We start from the raw sequence: 23,593 nt of genomic DNA, 5'->3' as shown, positions 1-23,593 counted from the left end.
CCATTTCGATTAACGAAAGGTAGACTCTGTTTTCCAGAACAGATTTTCAAGGTGGTGCGTGTCCCGTTGTCACGTAAATCGGGCGCCCCAAAATATAACAGCCTGGAAGAAACATGGTTGCTGCAAAGATGCAATCCCACTAATTAGAAGGTGTGCCATTGCCGCCCGTTCGATTCTTGCGAATTCTGCGCGAACTCTGGCGGATAATTTGCTGGCGGCACGATTGTGAGAAGAAAGCCGGCATGGCACTTCCTCGCGAGGAAAGACAGAAAGGGACTGGCCACAAAAAGGGTTTCTTGGCCCGCGTTCGTTAGGGCGCTGTGATTGGACCTGTGGCCAGGGACGGCACTAGTTGTGGGGCATAGGTGGGGTATTTTATATTTCAGATTCTTTTTTTGGTGTATGGGGAATTTTTGTATTTTGGGATTTTGAAGATGTTTGACTATTTCTAAATTTTTGAATTTTTGAATTTTTGGCTATTTGAATTTCTGAATTTTTGAGTTTTTGAATTTTTGAATTTCTGAATTTTTGAATTTGCGAATTTTTGAATTTCTGAGTTTTGAGTATTTGAATTTTTGAATTTCTGAGTTTTTGAGTATTTGGATTTTGGAATTTGTGAATTTCTGTATTCCTGAATTTGTGAATTTCTGAATTTTTGGATTTGCGAATTTTTGAATTTCTGAATTTCCGAATTTCCGAATTTCTAAATTTTTGAATTTCTGAGTTTTCGAGTATTTGAATTTTTGAATTTCTGAGTTTTCGAGTATTTGAATTTTTGAATTTCTGATTTTTTGAGTATTTGGATTTTTGAATTTCTGAATTTGTGAATTTCTGAATGTTCGAGTTTCTGAATTTCTGAATTTTTGAGTTTTTGAATTTTTGTATTTTTGAATTCTTAAATTTTGGATCTTTGAGTCTCCAAATTTCTAAATATTTGGATTACTAAAATTCTTCATTTCGAAAATTTTCAAGTCTCAATTTTTTACAATTTTAAATTTAGAAATTTGTAAATCTCAAATTATCCCAAAATTAATTTTCAAATTCAGAATTTTTAAATCAAAAAATTCTTAAGTTTGCAGTGCTCAAAATTCCAAATCATCAAGTTGTTAAATTTTGAAATGTTAAATTCGAAATTTTATATTTTCTAAATTCCAAATTTACAAATGTCCAAATTACTAAATTTCACGATTTCTAGCTGGTGAATACCAAATCTCCAAATTTTCAATTTACAAATAATTTAAACATCCAAATTGTAAAATTGGAATTTTTCAAATTTTTAAATCGCTAAATTACCAAATTCGGAAATTTCCAAAATTCAAATTGTAAAATTAGAATTTCTCAAATTTTCAAATCACTGAGTTACCAAATTCAAAAATTTCAAAAATTCTGCGTTTTCAAATTAAAAATTAAAAATTTTCCAAGAACCTACATCTTCCAGTTTTCTACTTTGAATTTTTCAAATTTTCACATTGTCGTCTTACCAAAACCCAAATTTTGAAATTTCAAAATCCCTAAATTATCTAAATACGGCTCCAAGTTTCCAAATCTCCAAGAACCAAAATTCCCAAATTTACCCAAGCTCAAATTCCCAAATTTAAAAATCCTAAAACTACTGTCTCCACACCGCAGAAGAATATGGTCCGCCGTCCCTGTTCGCGGTCGGGACAGGTGCGTATCATCGTGCGAGCACACACGGCTCGCGTCGTAACGTCGCTTCCTCATTTTTTACGCCCGGAAATCTTTACGCCCGTGTAATCCGCGTTGAGTAATGATACGAGCTGGCAACGACGACGATTCCAGCTCGAGTGCGATCAATTTATTCTCCGCTCTGTTGTTGGTACTGCTATGCTTTGGTAAGGGCGCAGGTTGGTGGTAGTGAAAACACAAAGCCAAGGTGAATACATTCGATACGATACACCTGATTGTAAATAACTGCTGGAGATGGAGAAATAATGTTTTCTAAATGAAACATGACTAAATTAATAGATGTTTATGTATATTGTCGGCGAAGTGTTAAGCTCAGATGTACATACATTCATACATATTTATGCTATGTACCGGCAATATATAGGGTGAATTGTTAAAATGATTCAAATTTAATATTAAACTTTTAGGATAGGGATTTGTCATAAATATTAATTTGAATTTCGTGCTAAATTTTTATCGAGAAGGTCCGAAGGTTAAACATACATTTGAATTTCGCGCCAAATTTCTGTTATGAAGATTTTGTTGTTTTAATATTAATTTGATTTTGCTATCAATCTTTTGTTACAAAGCGGTATATAAATTTTAATATAGAACCAAAGTATCAGGAAGCTTCAAAGTTAAAACACTAATTTAAATTTCGCGCCAAATCGTGATTTCAAAACTGCAGAATCTAAATATTATTTGAAAAATCTCGTCAATGTATTTATTTGTTATGAAGCTACATATTATTAATAGAAATTTGAATTTGACGCTAAATATTTATTATGAAACTATAAGTTACAAATATTAATTTAAATATGGCGCCAAATGTTCATTATACTATTATAAAAAAGTACATATATATAAATTTGAATTTGGCATCAAATGTTTATTATAAAAATATAAAGCATAAATATTAATTTGAATTTGGCGCCAAATGTTCGTTACAAAACTGTGAAAAATAAATAACAATTTGAATATAGCGCCAAATGTTCATTACAAAACTGTAAAAAATTAACAACAATTCGAATTTAGCGCCAAATATTCGCTACAAAACTATAAAGTTTAAATATCAATTTAAATTTGGCGCCAAACGTTCATTAAAAATCTCCCCAATTTAAATAACAATTTGAATTTGCCGCCAAATCACACACCATATAATTTACGAAAAAGAGTCACGCGTCAAAAATAATTACAGTATTTCGAAAATAAGTATGCAAGAAATATTCGTTTCCCCCGAACATGTGCGCAAAAAAGGACATATTGGAACTTCGGTAGACGAGTTCATCGTCCTCGAATCACGAATCTCAGTCGACCTTCATCATCGAGCGGGCAATTAATCGAACAGGATTCGAAAAAGGGACGAACAGGGTGAGATCCGATTCCGATAAGCATCAGGAGTTGCCTAAATAAAGGTGGAACGTTAATTTTAGAAAGGGTCTGCCCACTGCTCGAGTCAGAATAATGAAAGCAGCACGCACACCGGAAATCAGATGCGAACAGCAAGAGAGGCAAGAAGTTGAAACGCCTACCGAAGTTTTTGGCGATCGGCATGGGACACGTGGTACATTGTCTGTTTTCTTGCCTTCGTGGCAATCTTCATTAAACTTCTTCTGTTGTGAAGACATTTTTTAAATTTTTAATTGTAAGCGTGTTCGGTAATTACGGGATGCAATTAACATTTTTAGTGGTTATGTATTTTTTCTATTTTTGCAGTTATTCATCGATGTAAGTACTTTTTTATATTTAGTTCATGTATTGTAGCTGTTATGTACTTATTAAAAGTTAAAAATTTGTATTATAAGGGGTTAACCATCATGTCGCAATTTAAGTTATGTAACATAATCTCTTATGTCAATGTGATGTATCTGAACATAACCTCAAAATTATTAAATATAGTGGTTACATATAAAAAGTTATAAATACTATTATTTGTTATTTTTAAATTATTCGTTGGTTGTAAACAGTGTTTATGTAAAGTATGTAGATGAATATAATTTAAATGTAATCACAGTCATCTACATTGTCAAGAAACAAGTGTTGCTATACTCCATTATTAAATAATTATTATATTTGCAATATTTGCTCAATTTTATTTAACAAATATTATTTTCATGAACAGAAGCTTATTTTCTTAAGAAATTTCATTCTTGTACCAGCAGATTCATTTATTTAACCTCCTCACACAGTAGAATACATATCCCCTACTTTTGGCGCGAAATTCAAACTGCGTTAAGTACAGAACCAGTTTCTCGAACAGTAATTTTGAGAAGACCTATACAAAATTCTTTTTTTGACAACAAGGATAATCGTTCTTCTCCACCTTTTTGATGGCCGTTTCACACAATTGGTCGCAGCTGGATGATCCAGAGGAGGGGTGTGTAACTAATCCGGCGTCGACGACATCGTTACCAACCTGACGCGATGCGCGTCTCAAGCGTGTAATTAATATACACAGGTTGCTGGTAACTCAATCGACAAGGTTGCTGCACTTGTATCTTTTATGGCTGCAGCGTGCACCGCGATACCTCGCCCTCGACGAATATATACGCGCGCAGGCGTACGCCGTGTGTGGCGTGCGTGGCGCGTAAGCCCGCAACCGGACACCGAGCGGAGGCTGGCACGCGCCGAAAGCCAACTCGTTGGTTTTCTTGGCTGGTTGCTCGTCAATTTGCCGCTTCGATACTCTTACACCGGGGGAAAGGTGTTTCGAGGACGGTCGACGAGCGTGGCCACGCGTGCCACATAGTGGAACGCAAGATTCTCGTAATAGCGTATGTGCGTACTTAGGGTGTGACGCAACTGATGCGTCAGTGGTGAAGGTCAATCAAATGTGGAACCGATCTCTCATATAGGTCTTTACGATTTTAACCTACCTAATACATCTCACGAAGATCTCTACGTTTTTGACGTAATGAATGCATCATAGGTGGTCTCTATGTTCCTGACGCAACTGATGCGTCATTGGTGAAGATCGATTATGAACCAACCGATCTTTCATGTAGGTCTCTTCAGTTTTGACGCATCCAATGCGTCTCACGAAGATCTCTACGTTTTTGACGCAATGAATGTATCATAGGTGGCCTCTACGTACCTGACGCAACTGGTGCGTCATTGGTGAAGATCGATTAAGAACCAACCGATCTCTTATGTACGTGTCTTCGGTTTTGACGCATCCAATGCGTCTCACGAAGATCTCTACGTTTTTGACGCAATGAATGTATCATAGGTGGCCTCTACGTTCCTGACGCACCTGATGCGTCACACAAACATTATATATTTTACGCATTGTGTATCGATCATAAAGAGAATTACTATGCTCTTGACACAACAAGTGCGTCATCCATGAAAGTAATTATTATAATTCTTGACGCAACAGGTGTGTCATACATATGAAGACAGTTACTACGTCTTTGACGTAATTAGTGCGTCACTCATGACAAATCGGAACGGGTGCATTTATAAACATGACCCATATATCTATGACGCAAATAGTGCGTCATCTGCGGAGATAGTCAACGCATTGTTGACGCAACAGTTGCGTCATCCCTGAATAAGATCTTTGTATTTGATGCAAACGATATATCACTTGTGGAAATATAAGGTCATAGTCTTTTGACGCAAGTGGTGCGTCATCTATAAAGGCGATATGTAGTGGCCGCAACTGGTGCGTCATTCTTGAAGATAATACACATTTGACGCAATAGATACGTCATTCGTGAAGGTAGTCACATCTTCGACGCAACTAGTGCTTCACTTGTAAAGATGGTCACTAGCTTCTTGACGCAAGTGGTGCGTCATCTATGAAGGCGATATGTAGTGGCCGCAACTGGTGCGTCATTCTTGAAGATAATACACATTTGACGCAACTGGTGCGTCATTCGTGAAGGTAGACGCATCTTCGACGCAACTAGTGCGTCACTTGTAAAGATGATCACTAGGTACTTGACGCAAGTGGTGCGTCATCTATGAAGGCGATATGTATTGGCAGCAACTGGTGCGTCATTCTTGAAGATAATACACATTCGACGCAATCGGTGCGTCATTCATGAAGGTAGTCACATCTTCGACGCAACTAGTGCGTCACTTGTAAAGATGGTCACTAGCTTCTTGACGCAAGTGGTGCGTCATCTATGAAGGCGATATGTAGTGGCCGCAACTGGTGCGTCATTCTTGAAGATAATACACATTTGACGCAACCGGTGCGTCATTCGTGAAGGTAGTCACATCTTCGACGCAACTAGTGCGTCACTTGTAAAGATGATCACTAGGTACTTGACGCAAGTGGTGCGTCATCTATGAAGGCGATATGTATTGGCAGCAACAGGTGCGTCATTCTTGAAGATAATACACATTTGACGCAACCGGTGCGTCATTCGTGAAGGTAGTCACATCTTCGACGCAGCTGGTGCGTCACTTGTAAAGATGGTCACTAGCTTCTTGACGCAAGTGGTGCGTCATCTATGAAGGCGATATGTATTGGCAGCAACAGGTGCGTCATTCTTGAAGGTAATACACATTTGACGCAATCGGTGCGTCATTCTTGAAGATGATACATATTTGATGCAACCGGTGCTTCATTTTCACTACGTACTTAACACAAACAGTCTATCAATAGTAAAAGTATTAACTACATCAACGCACCAGGTGCGTCATTCATGAAGATGACCAGTCTTTGACGCAACCGGTGCGTCATTCGTTAAAAACTGATGACCGTATTCCTGTCCCACAGAAATTGAATTACAGCAGCACGACAGTTTAATTGTCGTATAAATTACAAATCGCCGCCCGGCACGCACAAAGTTCCTTGAAGTAAACGAAATTGAAGCTATCAAAACGGTTCCAGTCGCTTCCGGTGAAGAACGTCGGGTGACGACACGCGCGGCGCTCGTAATCGGTCAATTTGCGTAATTAACCGATCGCCGTATCGACAACTTGTAAAAATGAAGTAGTAGTAAGAGTTAATTGCCGAAATCCTGCTGTCCAGCTGCCGGCTCGCGCGAAAAAGGGAAGTGATTCGATGGAATCCCGTTACGCCGTGACAAATTAGTTAGCTGGACCCTCGCGACACGAGCCGCTGGCTCTATAAATTATTCTGTCCTTATTAAACGGGAACGTCGAATTATTATTATCGGTCATTCTCAGCTATCGATTCGTCCTTGTCCACTTTCTTCGCCCTCTCTGTCTGGTGCCTCTAAAAAAATAAAACGCGGCCTTTTCACTCGTGTATTTCACCTGCTCGAAATTTATCACGAATCACCAACTGATTTCCGGCTCTCTCGGACCGACGTTTCACCGAAACTGCGAAACATGGAAACCGTTCGCACGAATAAATCTTTCGAATCTTATTAATACGAGGAGGGTCCTCAAATAAATGAATCGGAACGGAGATAAATGTGATAGTGTATGGACATATCGGGGGCGGAATATGGTTCGTTTTTTTTATGATTTGTCATGGCGGAAGTCATAAAATGGCGTCATAAAAAGTCTTAAAATGGCGGCTGTCACGTGACACGTGGTCTGGAGAAATTGAGTTGTACACTTGTTGGTGACAAACGCTTTTTGAATATAAAATTCCTATACTTTTCTATGTAGGTAATTTTAGTGCACCACTTTTGCACTCTTTTTGCCGTTTTTAAAAATATAAGCTAACAGTTTTTAGTAATTATTGAAATTTCTTACAGAATATTTAAGTTGATGTGTTTGTATGACTGGGGTTAGGTTAGGTTTAAGACCACATGCCTTTGAATATATTTAGTCTAATATTTTTCTACGTAATACTTAATATATAATATTTTCAAGGTTCACAAGATAAATTTTACAATTAACATCTGAAACTAACACTATACTTTCAAGGTTTAAGTTGATGTGTTTGTGTGACTGGGGTTAGGTTAGGTTTAAGATCACATGGCTTTGAATGTATTTAGTCTAATATTTTTCTACATAATACTTAATATATAATATTTTCAAGGTTCACAAGATAAATTTTACAATTAACATCTGAAACTAACACTATACTTTCAAGGTTTAAGTTGATGTGTTTGTGTGACTGGGGTTAGGTTAGGTTTAAGATCACATGGCTTTGAATGTATTTAGTCTAATATTTTTCTACATAATACTTAATATATAATATTTTCAAGGTTCACAAGATAAATTTTACAATTAACATCTGAAACTAACACTATAGTTTCAAGGTTTAAGTTGATGTGTTTGTGTGACTGGGGTTAGGTTAGGTTTAAGACCACATGGCTTTGAATGTATTTAGTCTAATATTTTTCGACATAATACTTAATATATAATATTTTCAAGGTTCACAAGATAAATTTTACAATTAACATCTGAAACTAACACTATACTTTCAAGGTTTAAGTTGATGTGTTTGTGTGACTGGGGTTAGGTTAGGTTTAAGATCACATGGCTTTGAATGTATTTAGTCTAATATTTTTCTACATAATACTTAATATATAATATTTTCAAGGTTCACAAGATAAATTTTACAATTAACATCTGAAACTAACACTATACTTTCAAGGTTTAAGTTGATGTGTTTGTGTGACTGGGGTTAGGTTAGGTTTAAGATCACATGGCTTTGAATGTATTTAGTCTAATATTTTTCTACATAATACTTAATATATAATATTTTCAAGGTTCACAAGATAAATTTTACAATTAACATCTGAAACTAACACTATAGTTTCAAGGTTTAAGTTGATGTGTTTGTGTGACTGGGGTTAGGTTAGGTTTAAGACCACATGGCTTTGAATGTATTTAGTCTAATATTTTTCTACATAACTCTTAATGTATAATATTTTCAAGATTCACAAGATAAATTTTACAAGAACATCTTAAAATTACACTGAAAATTGTCAAACTTATATGATTGAGGTTAGGTTGTACATAATATATACTACTTAATATATGTACATTTTCAATGTCTGTGAAATAAACTTTACATAAATAGCATCTTAAACTGAGAAACATATAAAAATATACAACTTTATTTATAACAAAATTTCTACATTTTGCAAACAAAATATAAAATTATTTATCACCAAAAATTTCTACATTTTACCACAAAATATATAACTTTATTTATCACAAAATTTCTCCATTGTGTAAAAGAAAATATAAAATTATTTATCACAAAATTTCTCCACTGTGTAAAAAAAATATAAAATTATTTATCACAAAATTTCTACATTGTGTGAAAAAAAAAATATAAAATCATTTATCACAAATTTCTGCATTTTTCCAAAAAAAAAAATATAACTTTGTTTATCACAAAATTTCTACATTGTGGACAAAAAATATAAAATCATTTATCACAAAATTTCTACATTGTGTGAAAAAAAATATAAAATCATTTATCACAAAATTTCTACACTGTGTAAAAAAAATATATAATTATTTATCACAAAATTTCTACATTGTGTATAAAAAATATAAAATTTCTACATTTTCCATACCTGCCCAATACACTTCAGCGTCAACAAATACCGAACATTTCACCACAAAAAATACACCTTATCTCAAAATTAAATCACCAAAAAATTTCTACATTATCCATATACGTTTAAAACGACACTTTCAGCATAAAAAAATATTGCACGCTTCAACATTGATCAAAAAAGTCAAAATTTTCCATATAAGGAAAAAACACATCCACGATTATCAACCCAATTCGTCGCCAACTATATTGCTTTCACCAAATTCGGCGCGTCCAATAACAATTTGCAAAATGCACGAAATTACGAAACGGGTTAACGATAGACATACATTACACCGGAAATTTCACCGAAATGACATTTATTTAATCTGCAAAACGATATTGCAGCTATATCGGAATATTCCGAAAAAAACGGGAACATTTTATCGAACTGTTCGCAACCTTGTTGAAAGCAGACGCGTTAATTATATTGCCGGCCATAATTATCTTTACATCGATCGTTCGCGGTTTATCGATTTTAATTGCAGCAGGAGGATTACCGTGGACGTAATAAAAAGAAATAACATTTCCCCACGGGACGACCTCCTTTTCCTCATCCTGAATTTCGTTCCAGATTCATAACGCCCGGATAAATCGTTAATAAATTAACGTTTTCGCCTGGACATGCTTTTTTTTGCCAGATTACTGACAAACGGGTTCAAATGAGCGAAATTCGTTCCGTTCCATAAACGCGGACGAACGCGTTTGTACGTTTCAATCCGAACAGAGGAAGAATCAGAGATCCATTAACTCTTTCACTTCGCTGTCCTTTGTGCGGTGATTGATAAATACAGTGAATCGAAGAGAAATTGAAAATTGGTAAATAATTTTGTTGATCGCGCCGATTATTTTAATGATTTTGTAATTAGCTTCAGGGTGCTTGATAAATGAAGCGAATCGAAGAGAAATTGATGGTTGATAAATAATTTTAGTTGTTCGTTGTGATCGCTTTAATGGGTTTTTAAGGGGCAATGCCTTTAGACAGATGAAAATAAGCTGATATTTGGGAATTTTTTTTTTATAGGACACCTTTGTTTTGCATCTTCGAAATTTCAGGTATAATTTATTATAACTGTTGCCTGTTACAGAATATTTTCTGTTTTGCAAAATATTTCAAAATGCCGGAATTGTGACAATCCTTTCTGGAAGTGTTTTGGCGTGTCTCGTGAATTTGTGTGGGTTCTAGCGGAAGATATATTGGTCCGAAGCAAGTTTGCAGACAATGTTTCGAAAGCTAACATTCACAGTTAGTAGATGAATCTCAGAGATGTACAAAATATGTAAAATTGAAGAAATGGCGCGCTTTTAAAGAAAAACTTTGAATTTTATTGAAAATTTTTGCAATGTTTTGCAATAAAAAGGACTTTAATGTTCAATTTATTTCGTACATTTAGGTTCATATGTTAGATAGTATTGTCATGGATAAACTAGTTTTTGAGTTATCAGCCACGCCAATTTTAAAAACGTAGTTTTGAGAAAAATGCGTTTAAAGTTTCGGTCCTCCGCACTGACGCGTGTATACCCGCGGCGTTAATCGGCCATAACTTCAAAAGGGCGTCGTATTTCACTTTAAAATTTTGAGACAATATTTCTAAGATGTTACACTAACATTTTATAGAAAAAAAAAACTTTGTAATTTGTTAAGATTCTAAAGGTATTGCCCCCCTTAATTAATTCTTGAAGGGGTTTGTATAACCGTGGGTTTATGACTGTAGAGATTATTTAAAGAATTGAAAATGGGTCATTCCACGACTAAACACGATAGTAAAATTGTGTAATTGTAATATTGTATGATAGTAGAATACTAGATTTGTGAAACTGTAAAATAATATCATTGTAGAATAATAGAATTATTGAATTGTAATATTGCAAACTAACAGAATAATGAAATTGTGAAGTTATAGAACTGTAAAATAGTGGAATAGTATAACTGTAAACTAGTAGAATTGTGGAATTGTAATATTGTAAAATAGTAGAATAATAAGTTTGTGAAATTTTAGAATTGCAAAATAAGAAAATAGTAGAATAGTAGAGTAGTGAAATAGCAGAGTCGTGGAATAGCAGAGTAGTGAAATAGTAGAATAGTAGAGCAGTGGAGTAATAGAATAGTAGAGTAGTGGAATAGTAGAGTAGTGGAATAGTAGAATAGTAGAATAGTAGAGCAGTAGAGTAATAGAATAGTAGAATAGTGGAATAATAGAATAGTAGAGTAATAGAATAGCAGAGTAGTGAAATAGTAGAATAGTGAAATAGAGGAATAGTAGAATAGCAGAGTAGTGAAATAGTAGAATAGTGAAATAGAGGAATAGTAGAATAGCAGAGTAGTAGAGTAGTAGAGTAATAGAGCAGTCGAGTAGTACAGTAGTGGAATAGTAGAGTAGTGAAATAGCAGAGTAGTGGAATAGTAGAGTAGTGAAATAGTAGAGTAATAGAATAGTAGAGTAGTGAAATAGTAGAGTAATAGAATAGTAGAGTAATAGAATAGTAGAGTAGTGAAATAGAGTAGTGAAATAGAGTAGTGAAATAGTAGAATAGTGGAATAGAGGAATAGTAAAATAGCAGAGTAGTAGAGTAGTGGAATAATAGAGTAGTGAAATAGCAGAGTAGTGGAATAGTAAAGTAGTGAAATAGTAAAGTAGTGGAATAGTAGAGTAATGGAATAGTAGAGTAGTGGAATAGTAGAGTAGTGAAATAGCAGAGTAGTGGAATAGTAGAGTAGTGAAATAGTAGAGTAGTGGAATAGTAGAGTAGTGGAATAGTAGAGTAATAGAATAGTAGAGTAGTGAAATAGTAGAGTAATAGAATAGTAGAGTAATAGAATAGTAGAGTAGTGAAATAGAGTAGTGAAATAGTAGAATAGTGGAATAGAGGAATAGTAAAATAGCAGAGTAGTAGAGTAGTGGAATAATAGAGTAGTGAAATAGCAGAGTAGTGGAATAGTAGAGTAGTGAAATAGCAGAGTAGTGGAATAGCAGAGTAGTGGAATAGTAGAGTAGTAGAGTAATAGAGTAGTTGAGTAGTGGAACAGTAGAGTAGTGAAATAGTAGAATAGTAGAATAGTAGATTAACCAGTATAGTAGAATGGTATGATAACAAAACATCAAAAGTGTATAATACTAAAATTGTAAACTAATAAAATACCACTATAATAAACTAGCATAACAACAATTTTTCTCCCTTCTAAAAAAAGAAAGGAAAAAGAAAACACCCAGATAACAGATAACATCAAAAACCAACGACAAATATCTCCCATACAACTTAAGCTGATTGTTTAAGGATAACTAATTTCCAGAGGTCGTGCAAACAATGAACGGGCAACGTTACACGGTTGCCTCGTGAAGATCAAGTGTCAGGTAAGGAACCGTGGCATCGGCCAGTTTCGAACAGCCTCGAGGATCTTGCACGACAATTAATCGAATGAGGCAGCAGCTGCTCCGTCACGGTTGATTTTCGTAATTACGATTCGTCTTCCCCTTTGGTTATTCCGTGCAAAAAACGCTTGCCGTGCATCACGTACTCTCACGCATCGCGAAATTCATCGGCTCGTCTCCTCACAGTCGCTGTATCACGCGTTAACTTAATTTGTTACGAACCGATCATCCACAGCGGTAATTAGCTCCTGAAACTCCGCGCTGTCCCCCATTTGTTTGCTCAAACTTGTTCTTCTTTTTACTGTAATTCGGTTTTCCAATTTATTATTCTATAATTTATACTCTCTTTCTTATTTATTGTATAATTTATACTCGTACATTTTCTTGTGACACTTTACTAGATTTGCGAACGTGTGGTCACTTATACACAGTATGTCGGAAAAGTAACGGAACTTATTAAATTTAAGGAAAACTACTAGCGCCATCTATTAAAATATGTTAACTGAAAACCTCCCCTACAAAACACAACAATCTTTATTGGAATCGAGCAACGAATTGTAAACTTATAGCGTTTAATGCGACAGGACCTTTCGTCACCGTGTCACAAAATCACGGGCAAGCGCAACAAATTGCTCGCGTTGAATATTGCGAGGATCTTATCAAAACAGCCAGACGAAACTGTACATTCCTGGAATCAATTGTAACTAGTGATGAGACTTGGTGCTTCAAGTATGAACCTCGAACAAAGCGCCAAAGTGCTACGTGGAAATCTCCAGGCTCTCCAAAATCAAAAAATTGCGATTCCAGAAGTCCCTCGAGAAGACAATGTTAATTCGCTTTTACGATTCTAAAGGAATTATACTTCGGGAATTCGTTCCACAGGGACAAAATGTTAATGGCGAATATTATCTGGGTGTTATGGAACATTTGTGGAAGAGGATCATTCGTGTGAGGCCCGAATATCGAGCGCCGAGAAGTTAGTTTCTGTTGCTTGATAACGCACCATGTGAACTGTCGCTGTTCGTGAAAACAAGTCTGTTCAAACATTCTCTAAATTCTGACTTATCTCCACGTGATTACTTCCTTTTTCCAAAACTGAAATTAGCCATAAAAGGAATGTTTTGTGACACTGTTTTGTATTAATGTGAACGTCGTAACTCGAGTTAATATAAATAAAATCTTAAATTGTACGAACTGGAAATCCTACAGCAGTATTTTCTTGGAACGGTAACAAAATGATCTCGAGGCAACAAAAGGAAACGATTAAAGACATTCTTTTGTACAAAGATAATGAAAACGGCCGGGAAGAAGTCGTGAAAGAATATAGAACGCTCAAGCTGTTCATTATGTACCTAAGGAATAAAACGTTTCCTTGAAACGCGGATGACAGATGTTTCACTTGGAAGTGACAAAGGATTTACCGATTAAGGCGTTCTATTTCTCAAATTCAAATCGGATTACTGTCCTGTGAAATTCACGGCGGAGGAACAGTAAACCGGATGCGATCGCCTATAGATTATCGACCGTGTAAATTATGGAGAATATTAGAATTGCATTTGCATTCTATTATGTTTCACCGCACTCGCTCAGACTTATATTAACATTCTCTCACATTTCACTTTCGTGACTTTCATTTCATACAAATTTTTCAGTTACATCAATAAGTAGAGTAATTATTGTTAATTACAAATGGACATTGTTGCTTTGGACGACTATTTTAGATTATAAATGAATATTATTTTCGACACTGTATGTACTTATATTAATATTAATATAAATACAATACATTACTGCACAAGTAGATAAAAACCCAACAGCAATCATAAGAGCAACACTGTTCCCAATCGATCACTTACGGCGAGACGTAGAAGAAAAGTGGGAGTCGCGTTAACTGATCGCATGGTGGACGGAACGAAGAGACTTTGTGGCAAATCTAGAGAACGAAACTGGGTCTATTACAATAATTCCAAGCGCAGCGAATCATGGGTAGATCCCGAACGATAGTCTACGTCGACACCGAAGCGCAACATTCGTGAACATAAGCTGTTCTGTACCCAGTGAGATGAAAAGTATTTTGTTGCGAGCTCTTACCAGAACGATAATCACGGTGAAACGTTGCGAAGAGCAACTGAATTACTCGAACGAGAGATGGAGAGAAATTTGTAATTTGTGCGACAAAACGACGCGAAGACATTTTGTTCCGTGATTACGCGGTCCGCCATTTTGTTTCGAGTCGAGCGAACGCTACTTGACGAAACGGAAGAGTACGACGTACTCTTTTGACTTCGGATCATCTAATTACTATCGGTTCTGCTTATTGTATCATGGTTTTTTTAATACTGGTTGAGACGAAGAAGTTTAATAATTGGTGATTAGCTTCGTCGTTTGAAGATGAATCATCGTGACATCAGTATGTCGATTGAATAATGAAATGAGTGCATTCTGAAGGTGAATGCTTTGTTGCGACAACATTCTTTTGTAATTAACTGTTCTTGAAAAATAGTAGAGGAATTTGTACAATTATCTGATAAAAATACACCTGCTACCTTAAATACAATACTACATCACAATTTTAATATAATATAATAGCACATCACTACCTTAATATAATATAATAGTACCTCACAACATTAATATAATAGTACATTACTATCTTAATATAATATAAAAGTACATCACAACCTTAATATAATATAAAAGTACATCACAACCTTAATATAATATAATAGCACATCACAATCTTAATATAATATAATAGTACCTCACAACCTTAATATAATAGTACATTACTATCTTAATATAATATAAAAGTACATCACAACCTTAATATAATATAAAAGTACATCACAACCTTAATATAATATAATAGCACATCACAACCTTAATATAATATAATAGTACCTCACAACCTTAATATAATAGTACATTACTATCTTAATATAATATAAAAGTACATCACAACCTTAATATAATATAATAGTACATCACAATCTTAACATAATATAAAAGTATATTATTAATAAATAATATAATAGTACATAACCTTACTATAACAGCACATCACCTTAACATAATAGTACATCAAAACGCTATTGATTCTAACAGTACCTAACAATAAATTCTAATGTTAACTCCGACTTTAATACAAAGTGCGAGTTGACTGACGTATGTCTCCATAACTGACCGGAAAGGTGTCTAATAAGTACAACATCAATAAACGTAAACGGATATAAAGTATCAAACCATGTACACACGAGTGTACATTCACATAGTGATGCAAGAATGGCAGTAAAGAACGTAGCCGACAATGGAGTGCAGCTGCTGTTTCGGTAGCAGCACCGACAATGCAATGGCGCGAATAATTCTTACGATAATTACGACTGTTCCTCTTTTTCTCCTGACATACCCCTTTCTATATAGCCACATTGTCTTCTGATTCCCCATCTGGTTCCGTTCGTGAATCCTTCTTTCGTGTAGCTTTCTCACGATACGACTTCTCAACGGATCCTGATTGCGAACGCTTTATTTCATCGACAAATTGCGTATCACCTCAGGAAATAAAATTAAAATTGTATTTGTGCGTTCCATTTTACAATTAAGGATAATATAATTATATATAATATAACAGATAATATAATGGATAATATAGTAGATAATATAATAGATAACATAATAGATAATATAACAGACAATATAATCCTTACTCTTTATATACTGTGTTATGGATGTTGTAATTCATACCCTTTATAATTTATTGTATAATATACTCCTGACCCTTTATATACTGTTGTTGGAATAAGGACGGTAGGCAGTAGTGAGGAATGCTTATCAACAGGATAACCGGCCATAGCACGACGAGGGGTAGAGAACACCCTTCGCGGCAGGTAGCGGCGAAGATTCATTCTGTGTTGAGCTATCGAAGCGAACAGTTGTTTATATACAATAGTACCGAATAAACGAAAGTGAAATAGAAACGTAGAAGTTATTTATTGAACCTAAATTTTCATTTAAAACTTTATTTTCTAACATCAGAAGTGGGATACATTTTTCAGTGTCTTATTTTCTTTTTCTTAAGTGATTCAACGTGAGTGTGTGTGTATTAATTGTCGGTGAAATGTCTTCTCCTACTCGAACAGGAGCGGGAAGGCCTCGCAGTAGTGCGCCGAATTCAAGCGTGAAACAACAACTTCAAGCAATTTTAGAACGTTTGACTGTGCTGGAGGATAGTTCAGGTTTGAGGAATTCTAATAAGGACACTGCGGATAGTGGATTATTAGGTGCAGCGCCACCTGTGCCTATTGCAACGTCTGTTGCACACACAAATTCAATGCCATGTTCGGATGCAGTGAGTGATATGACTGACCGGATCATGAATGCTCTCAATTTCATCCCTGAAAGGTCGAATCATTTATATTTCAAATTTTGATCCGGCATTAAATGACTTTCAGGTATGGTGCAACGAAGTGAACTATGTTTGTGCTTTAAATAAATGGGACGATAGAGAATGTTTATCGCGCATCGGTAATTGTTTGAAAGGGGACGCACGTTCGTGGTTAAACGAATGGGTAACTAATGATCGCAGCTGGTCGAATTTTAAAAAAGATTTTGCAGCATTGTGTCCGCGAAGAATTGACATTGCAAATATACTATTCGACGTGATGAAAGTTAATTCTGATCATTACTCCACTTATGCGGAGTATGCACGCCGATTACTACTACGTCTGCGGATTGTGACGGGTTTAAGTGATGAATTGATTGTGGCCATAATTATACGAGGAATAACTGATCCTCAAATCCGGGCAACCGGACAAATGCAAAATTAACTCCTGATGATTTAGTAAATTTCTTTTCTAGCTACATAAAACCGTTGACGTCAAGTAGTGCACGACCACGTGGAGTAAGTGGTCGTAATTCAGAATCTCAAGTGCCGCACAAACGTGATTGTGATTCTCGAAGTAAATGTTTTTCATGCGGCCGATACGGACATAAACAATATAACTGCCCAAACGAATGAGAGTTGAAAATGCCACTGTTGCGGATGCTGGTAGCGTTTCTCGAACTATCCCTGTGGTATCCAAAGCAACGAGTTCGAATAGTCAGACACGAAGACAAGAGCCTTGTTCTTTTTGTAAAAAATTGGGGCATGTGGTTCAGGAGTGTTTTGCCAAGAAACGGTCAGGTTAGGCCGAGTCCTCACAAGATACAAGCACTGGTTAATTTGAGTGTGAGTATGAGCAAGATGAAAGATGATTTTGTTTCCTTTGGAGCATCCCGAGGGCTCTGCTCATTGTGTGACGATTTGAGACATCCTGAGGGCTCTGTCTTGAGAGTATCCTGAGGGTTCTACTCCGGTGGCCTGGTTGAAAGACATCCTGAGGGCTCTGTCTTTTGAGTATCCCGAGGGCTCTACTCCTTTGCTTTGGTTAAAGGACATTTTGAGAAGTTGGTTTCTGGATGTTTTGAGGACTTAACCCCAACAACTTGTGAAGTAACCTGAGGGCTCTGCTTTTAAAGTTGCTTGCTAATTCAAGGGGTTGCTAATCGTACAGGAATGCTCAATTGGAGCTGAAATTGGTTAATCCATGCTGATAATGGTATTTCAAATGATAATAAAGATCCCGAGGACGGTGTTGTTGCAGGCCCGTCAAATCACACATACAACTCCTTGATGCAACCGGAAGAAGAAGCGGGCGAGGACGCGCCGCAGTCAGGAGAGGCCGTGTTGGAATAAGGACGGTAGGCAGTAGTGAGGAATGCTTATCAACAGGATAACCGGCCATAGCACGACGAGGGGTAGAGAACACCCTTCGCGGCAGGTAGCGGCGAAGATTCATTCTGTGTTGAGCTATCGAAGCGAACAGTTGTTTATATACAATAGTACCGAATAAACGAAAGTGAAATAGAAACGTAGAAGTTATTTATTGAACCTAAATTTTCATTTAAAACTTTATTTTCTAACACTGTATTATAGATGTTCTAATTCACACCCTTTACAATTTACTTTTAACTGTGCAACAAAAACGATATGGTGTTTTCAAAAATATTGTAATCATATTCTATGATGATACAATAATAAATACAGTGACGTTACCAGGGACCAGGATGTCCACATAGTCCACATCTTAGCAATTTCTTCAATCAGAATTCTGTTACTCAAGAAATATATAAATGCTCAAGAATGTATTATATACTAACGTTAAAAAAAAAGATTGGAATTTTTAAGTATAAAACAGAAAATGGATATATTAAAGTTATATCCATCTTCGTGTACGCGAATGATAAATGAAGTAGAAATGTCGTGGACGTAGAGACACGAAATGCAGCCCCGTTAGCCATGGCGATTGCAGATCGGTAATTGGCAGCTTCAAAAATTTACTAGAGAGTGAAAATCAGCCGGCAGCGGCAGAGAACAGTCGGGTCCTCTTCGCTGTGGGTGGAGAAGAGTCGAATGCGGTGATTACCGGGTTAATTCCCTCCATTATCGAGCCACAAGTGACCCACATCTTCGGGGCTTCCGCTTTCGGAGAACTTCGGGTAGTGATGGCTTCGAGAACGCTCGAATCTGATCAAGCGTTGTAGAAAAATCAGATAACTGATGCGAACTGCAGTAAATTTCCGGTGCTGATAAATAAAAATGTTTTTATATAAAAGTAATAGTTAAATTTGTTACAGAAGAAAATATACAAATTAGTGTTTACTGTAAATTGTAACTATTTGCAGTAAATTGTTATAAATATTTTATTTTGGTAGTAGGCAAATTGATGTGTTGATAATACTTACATTTGTTAAAGAAAATGTTTAATTTGGTATTCAGTGTAAACTGTATCTGTTTGCTCTAAATTGCCATAAATATTAATTGTTAGTAGTGACTAAATTAATTGTTGATAATAGTTAAATTTGTCAAAGGAAATATTTAAATTGATATTTTAATAGTAAGTAATAGTATAATAAAAAGTAATACTAGTCAGAAAGAATTTATACTAGTCAGCAAGTATAGCACAATACTTTATTATTTACCAATTTTACTATTGCACTATTACACTATACTGTTGCTATACAGTTCCACCAATTTATCATTCCACTATATTGTTCTTCATCGTTTTTATCATTTTATTATTTTACCACTTTAATATTTCACTATTTTGTTACTTATTCACTATTATTCTGTTCTCATATTTTTGTCGTTTTTTATTCCACCATTTTTTTATTTTACTGATTTTTCTCACACAATACATTGCACCGCACTGATTCCTAGACTTGTCAAAAAGCATCATATCAATAAATTTACCAAAATCAAAAAAACAGTAATTTTTTACAAATAGAGAAGTAAAATTAGCATAAAAATAAAATATTTAAACTTGCAAAATGTACAAGAAAAATCATATAAATGAATGGTAAATTGTCAAATACATGTTTTTAGAAAGTATAAAAATTGCAATAAATACTAATAATCACTTTCAAGCATGTCATAGAACTACTGACGTTATAAAATACTTATACAAAAGTATAGTTGTTATATCTATATTGTACATAATAGTGACGATTATATTTGTGCGCGTTTATTATTGACATTTACTACTTACGCCGTACCGATGCTATTTCTAACCTCTCACTACTTTCAGTACACGATATCTAACGACTCACTGAAACAACTTCGAAAATCTTCTGAGTTACTTTTATTTTTTAATCTGTCTTATCAAAATAACGCTTCCAGAGTTTAATATGTAAAAAACGAAGAAAAATAGTTATACACACATACAAGTATATGTATCTACACAAAATGTGAAAATGTTTGATAAAAAATTAATATCCATCTAAATACAAAAATCTGATAAATGCCTTGCACTTTCTACAAATTTATTTTGTATATTTTAACTTGTCTACATGTCGTTGTCCACGCATGAATGGAATCCATTTTCTCAATTATTACCGCCATAATATACTTCAAATGATAAAAACACAAATTATAATACTATATTATATTAATAAGAAACCTGTACCTAATATGGAACACGCTCCACATTACGTACACTTAACATGTTTCATATTGCGTCCCCGTGCATTTCGCTGGGAAAATACTAATTACCTCAAAAAAATAAATTTAACGGTAAATTGCTTGTAAATGTTCGAAAGTGAACATGTTTAACAATAAATCATGTAGAAATATTTTATAACTTACTTTCGTCAAAAAATTAATTATTCAACATGTCTTCTAGAAACTTCCAAGCACGTAACAATGCTGTGCATTCGAAACATTGTCGATTGAAGCGTTAACACGATTGTTTTTCGTTTGTAACGAAATATTTTTTATGGTCACTGATTTTTTAGTTATTTATCGACATATTGCGATGTTTTATATTAAACGCTATTTCGTATTATGTGCAGTTACCCCATATCTGATTTTATTCGAAATATCATGAACAGATAACCTAAAACACCTAAATTAGTCCTGCAACCTCACACAAACGATGATTACGAATATTAATATCTGTACACCATCCGATAGAGGGGCACGAGTAACAATAGCGACATTTAAGTACGCCATGTAAGTCATTTTTCACTGTCATCTAACTCATAAACTATGTAAACGCTGCGTAAAGTGCAGCATGAAGTTCGTGATAAGAAGGGTAGAAATCGGATAACTTCGTTCCTCTTCGGCGCTGTTCGGATAATCACGCAATACGTGCGACGTGCAAATAGACTTCTACGTTCGAAATGTAAAAATGTAGTCAAAAAGGATGACAAAGGTTATTATGAAAAGGACATACGTATATAAACAAATTAGTTAACATCTTAAATTATAAATGATTGGATAAAAGTAAAAAGAAAGACTTGTGAAGTTCTAAATGGTGTGTATTCAAATTAACTTCGTGAAGTATAGGGTCGCGAAGTGTATGATAGCTTCGGAAAGGGTCGGCAGTGTCCGGAGATGTTCGGACAGAGATCTACAGTTACGAGATCGATATACGGGACGTATGGAAATGCACGACAGAGTGACGTGAATAATGTAATGATATTTATACTTTTATAGTTAATATATATTTAAATATATTGTCAGTATAGTTAATATATTTTCTCAACCAATTAACAGTTCTTTTATGCAAATAAACGCATAATATTGTGCCCAAATATTAACGTAACTGTCTCGTATAAGTACAGTGTTAAAACAACAAGCTGAAGGACTATCATTGATAAGATGGCGTTCAAAATGGCCGTGGGTGGGTTGCTTATTACAACCGCACCTTGGATATTGCTCCAATTCAAATTCCGATTGCCAGAGTGGTATTTTCGCATAGTTGATTACTGATCGGTGATTGCCATTCACGTGGCGAGGATGATTTTCGTGTACGGGTCTTTAAAGACGCTCCAGAAATTATCCGTGGAATTTTCAGGTCCACGATAATCAAGTACAGTTACGAGCAAATGCTCCGGAACATTTCACCGCGTTTATTTAACGAAAGTGCTATAAACAACGAGGAGGCTTATCAAACTTTTCGTATGCAGACGTGTATGTATATGCGTGTGATATGTATACGCGTGCATCAATGGATGATTGCCGTTAATAAACCTTCTTGACGATGATTATTCTGAATGAGGAGAACGCACTGTTAACGGTACATCGACTTATCCTTGATTTGATACCGTGTTTTTTTCGGAAAGCACTTCCGTTACTTGAATATCTCGATATCGGAATCTGTTATGGTACACAAGTTTTTATTTTAACACCTTATTAACGATAAGTATGTTAGGGTAGTTGTGAAAATTACTGAATTTGGAAAGTGGGGAGTTTTAGTGTTTGGAAAATAAAAATTGTAGTTTGGGATTTGAAAATTTGAAATATTTGTTTTGTTTAAATTTGAGAATTTTCTGGTTACTTTATTTGAGAATTTTAAATAGCGTTACCATATTAACAATTTCCTAATTTTCAAAATTCCCGCATTCTCAATTTACCAATTTTCAAAATTCCCACATTTTTAATTTACCAATTTCCAAAATTCCCACATTCTCAATTTTCCAATTTCCAAAATTCACAAATACCAAAATTTCAAAAGAAAATTCAAAAATTTTCCAATTTCTAAAATTCCCAAATTCTCAATTTACCAATTTTGAAAAATCCCAAATTCCAATATTTCAAAAGAAAGTTCAAAAATTTCCCCATTTCTAAAATTCCTAAATTCTCAATTTACCAATTTTGAAAAATCCCAAATTCCAAAATTTCAGAAAATCAAAATTCCTAATTTCCCAATTTTTCAAATTTCAAAAAACCAAAATTCAAAAACTTCCCAATTTCCAAAATCCTAAATTTCAAACTTCAAAACTTAAAAAACTCACAATTTGACAAGTACAAAAATTTGAAAATTTAATACCTTAAAAAAATATTAATTAACCTCTTTATCCACTTACATTTTTAATTATTAACCTACTAATTAATCCACTGTAGTTGTCCCCACATAATTTGCATATTTATTCACCTGAAAAGTACCATTCTCCTCAATCAACGAAGTATCATTATCGCACATGTTTCTGCAGCTTTTAACGAGTTACGAAATTCACGATTATTTACCCGATGTATTATGAGAAAGTTATAAAGCAATATTGACGCCGATAAAAATTCAGCTAATTAATCAGCCAGGAAATCGGCAGTGAGTTCGTCGTAAATTGGTGGCAAAGATATTCGATGTATCATAAAATTATTATTACCAGAGAATGGAAAAAGATTACTAATAACTGCTGTGAATTGTCGGTTTATCATTCGGATGTTCATCGTTCGAAGATGATATAAAAGATACCAACGAAATGTATCAACATGAATGCTGATGGAATTATATGTAATCGGTTTTACAAATTTATTATAATTGACTGGGAGATAATGAGTTACAGAAAATTGTGACAATAAATTGGATTAATTTTGTAAGATAATAATTGGATTAAATGTATAATAAATAATTACTGTCATTATAGATTTTTAAACTTCTAAATTCACATACTGCCCAACTTCCATGTTTATAAGTTATTAAAAATACAAATTTTATACATACAATTTTAAAAA

The 23,593-nt window shown here is 34.7% G+C and overlaps 2 protein-coding genes and 1 long non-coding RNA gene across 3 annotated transcripts in view; 2 read left to right on the top strand and 1 right to left on the bottom strand.

Moving 5' to 3' along the window:
- Nucleotides 1–23,593, bottom strand: part of LOC105662092 (uncharacterized) — an 83,171-nt gene that overhangs the window by 40,313 nt on the left and 19,265 nt on the right. The gene's annotated exons all lie outside the window — the stretch shown is intronic.
- On the top strand, nucleotides 16,512–18,300 carry LOC143265017 (uncharacterized). The gene is made up of 2 exons (XM_076534577.1): nucleotides 16,512–17,767; nucleotides 18,183–18,300. Exon 1 carries the CDS (start codon nucleotides 16,658–16,660, stop codon nucleotides 16,967–16,969), a length of 312 nt encoding a protein of 103 aa, XP_076390692.1. The 5' UTR covers nucleotides 16,512–16,657; the 3' UTR covers nucleotides 16,970–17,767; nucleotides 18,183–18,300.
- LOC143265040 (uncharacterized) lies at nucleotides 21,077–23,521 on the top strand. Its single transcript, XR_013039112.1, has 3 exons — nucleotides 21,077–21,290; nucleotides 21,425–22,245; nucleotides 23,074–23,521. It is a non-coding gene; the product is annotated as an uncharacterized LOC143265040 (long non-coding RNA).

Source organism: Megachile rotundata, chromosome 8, assembly GCF_050947335.1.
Source record: "Megachile rotundata isolate GNS110a chromosome 8, iyMegRotu1, whole genome shotgun sequence".
In the NCBI taxonomy this organism is placed as follows: domain Eukaryota; kingdom Metazoa; phylum Arthropoda; class Insecta; order Hymenoptera; family Megachilidae; genus Megachile; species Megachile rotundata.
Note: the sequence above shows the minus strand (reverse complement) of the source record. Positions and strands in the feature narration are given on the sequence as shown.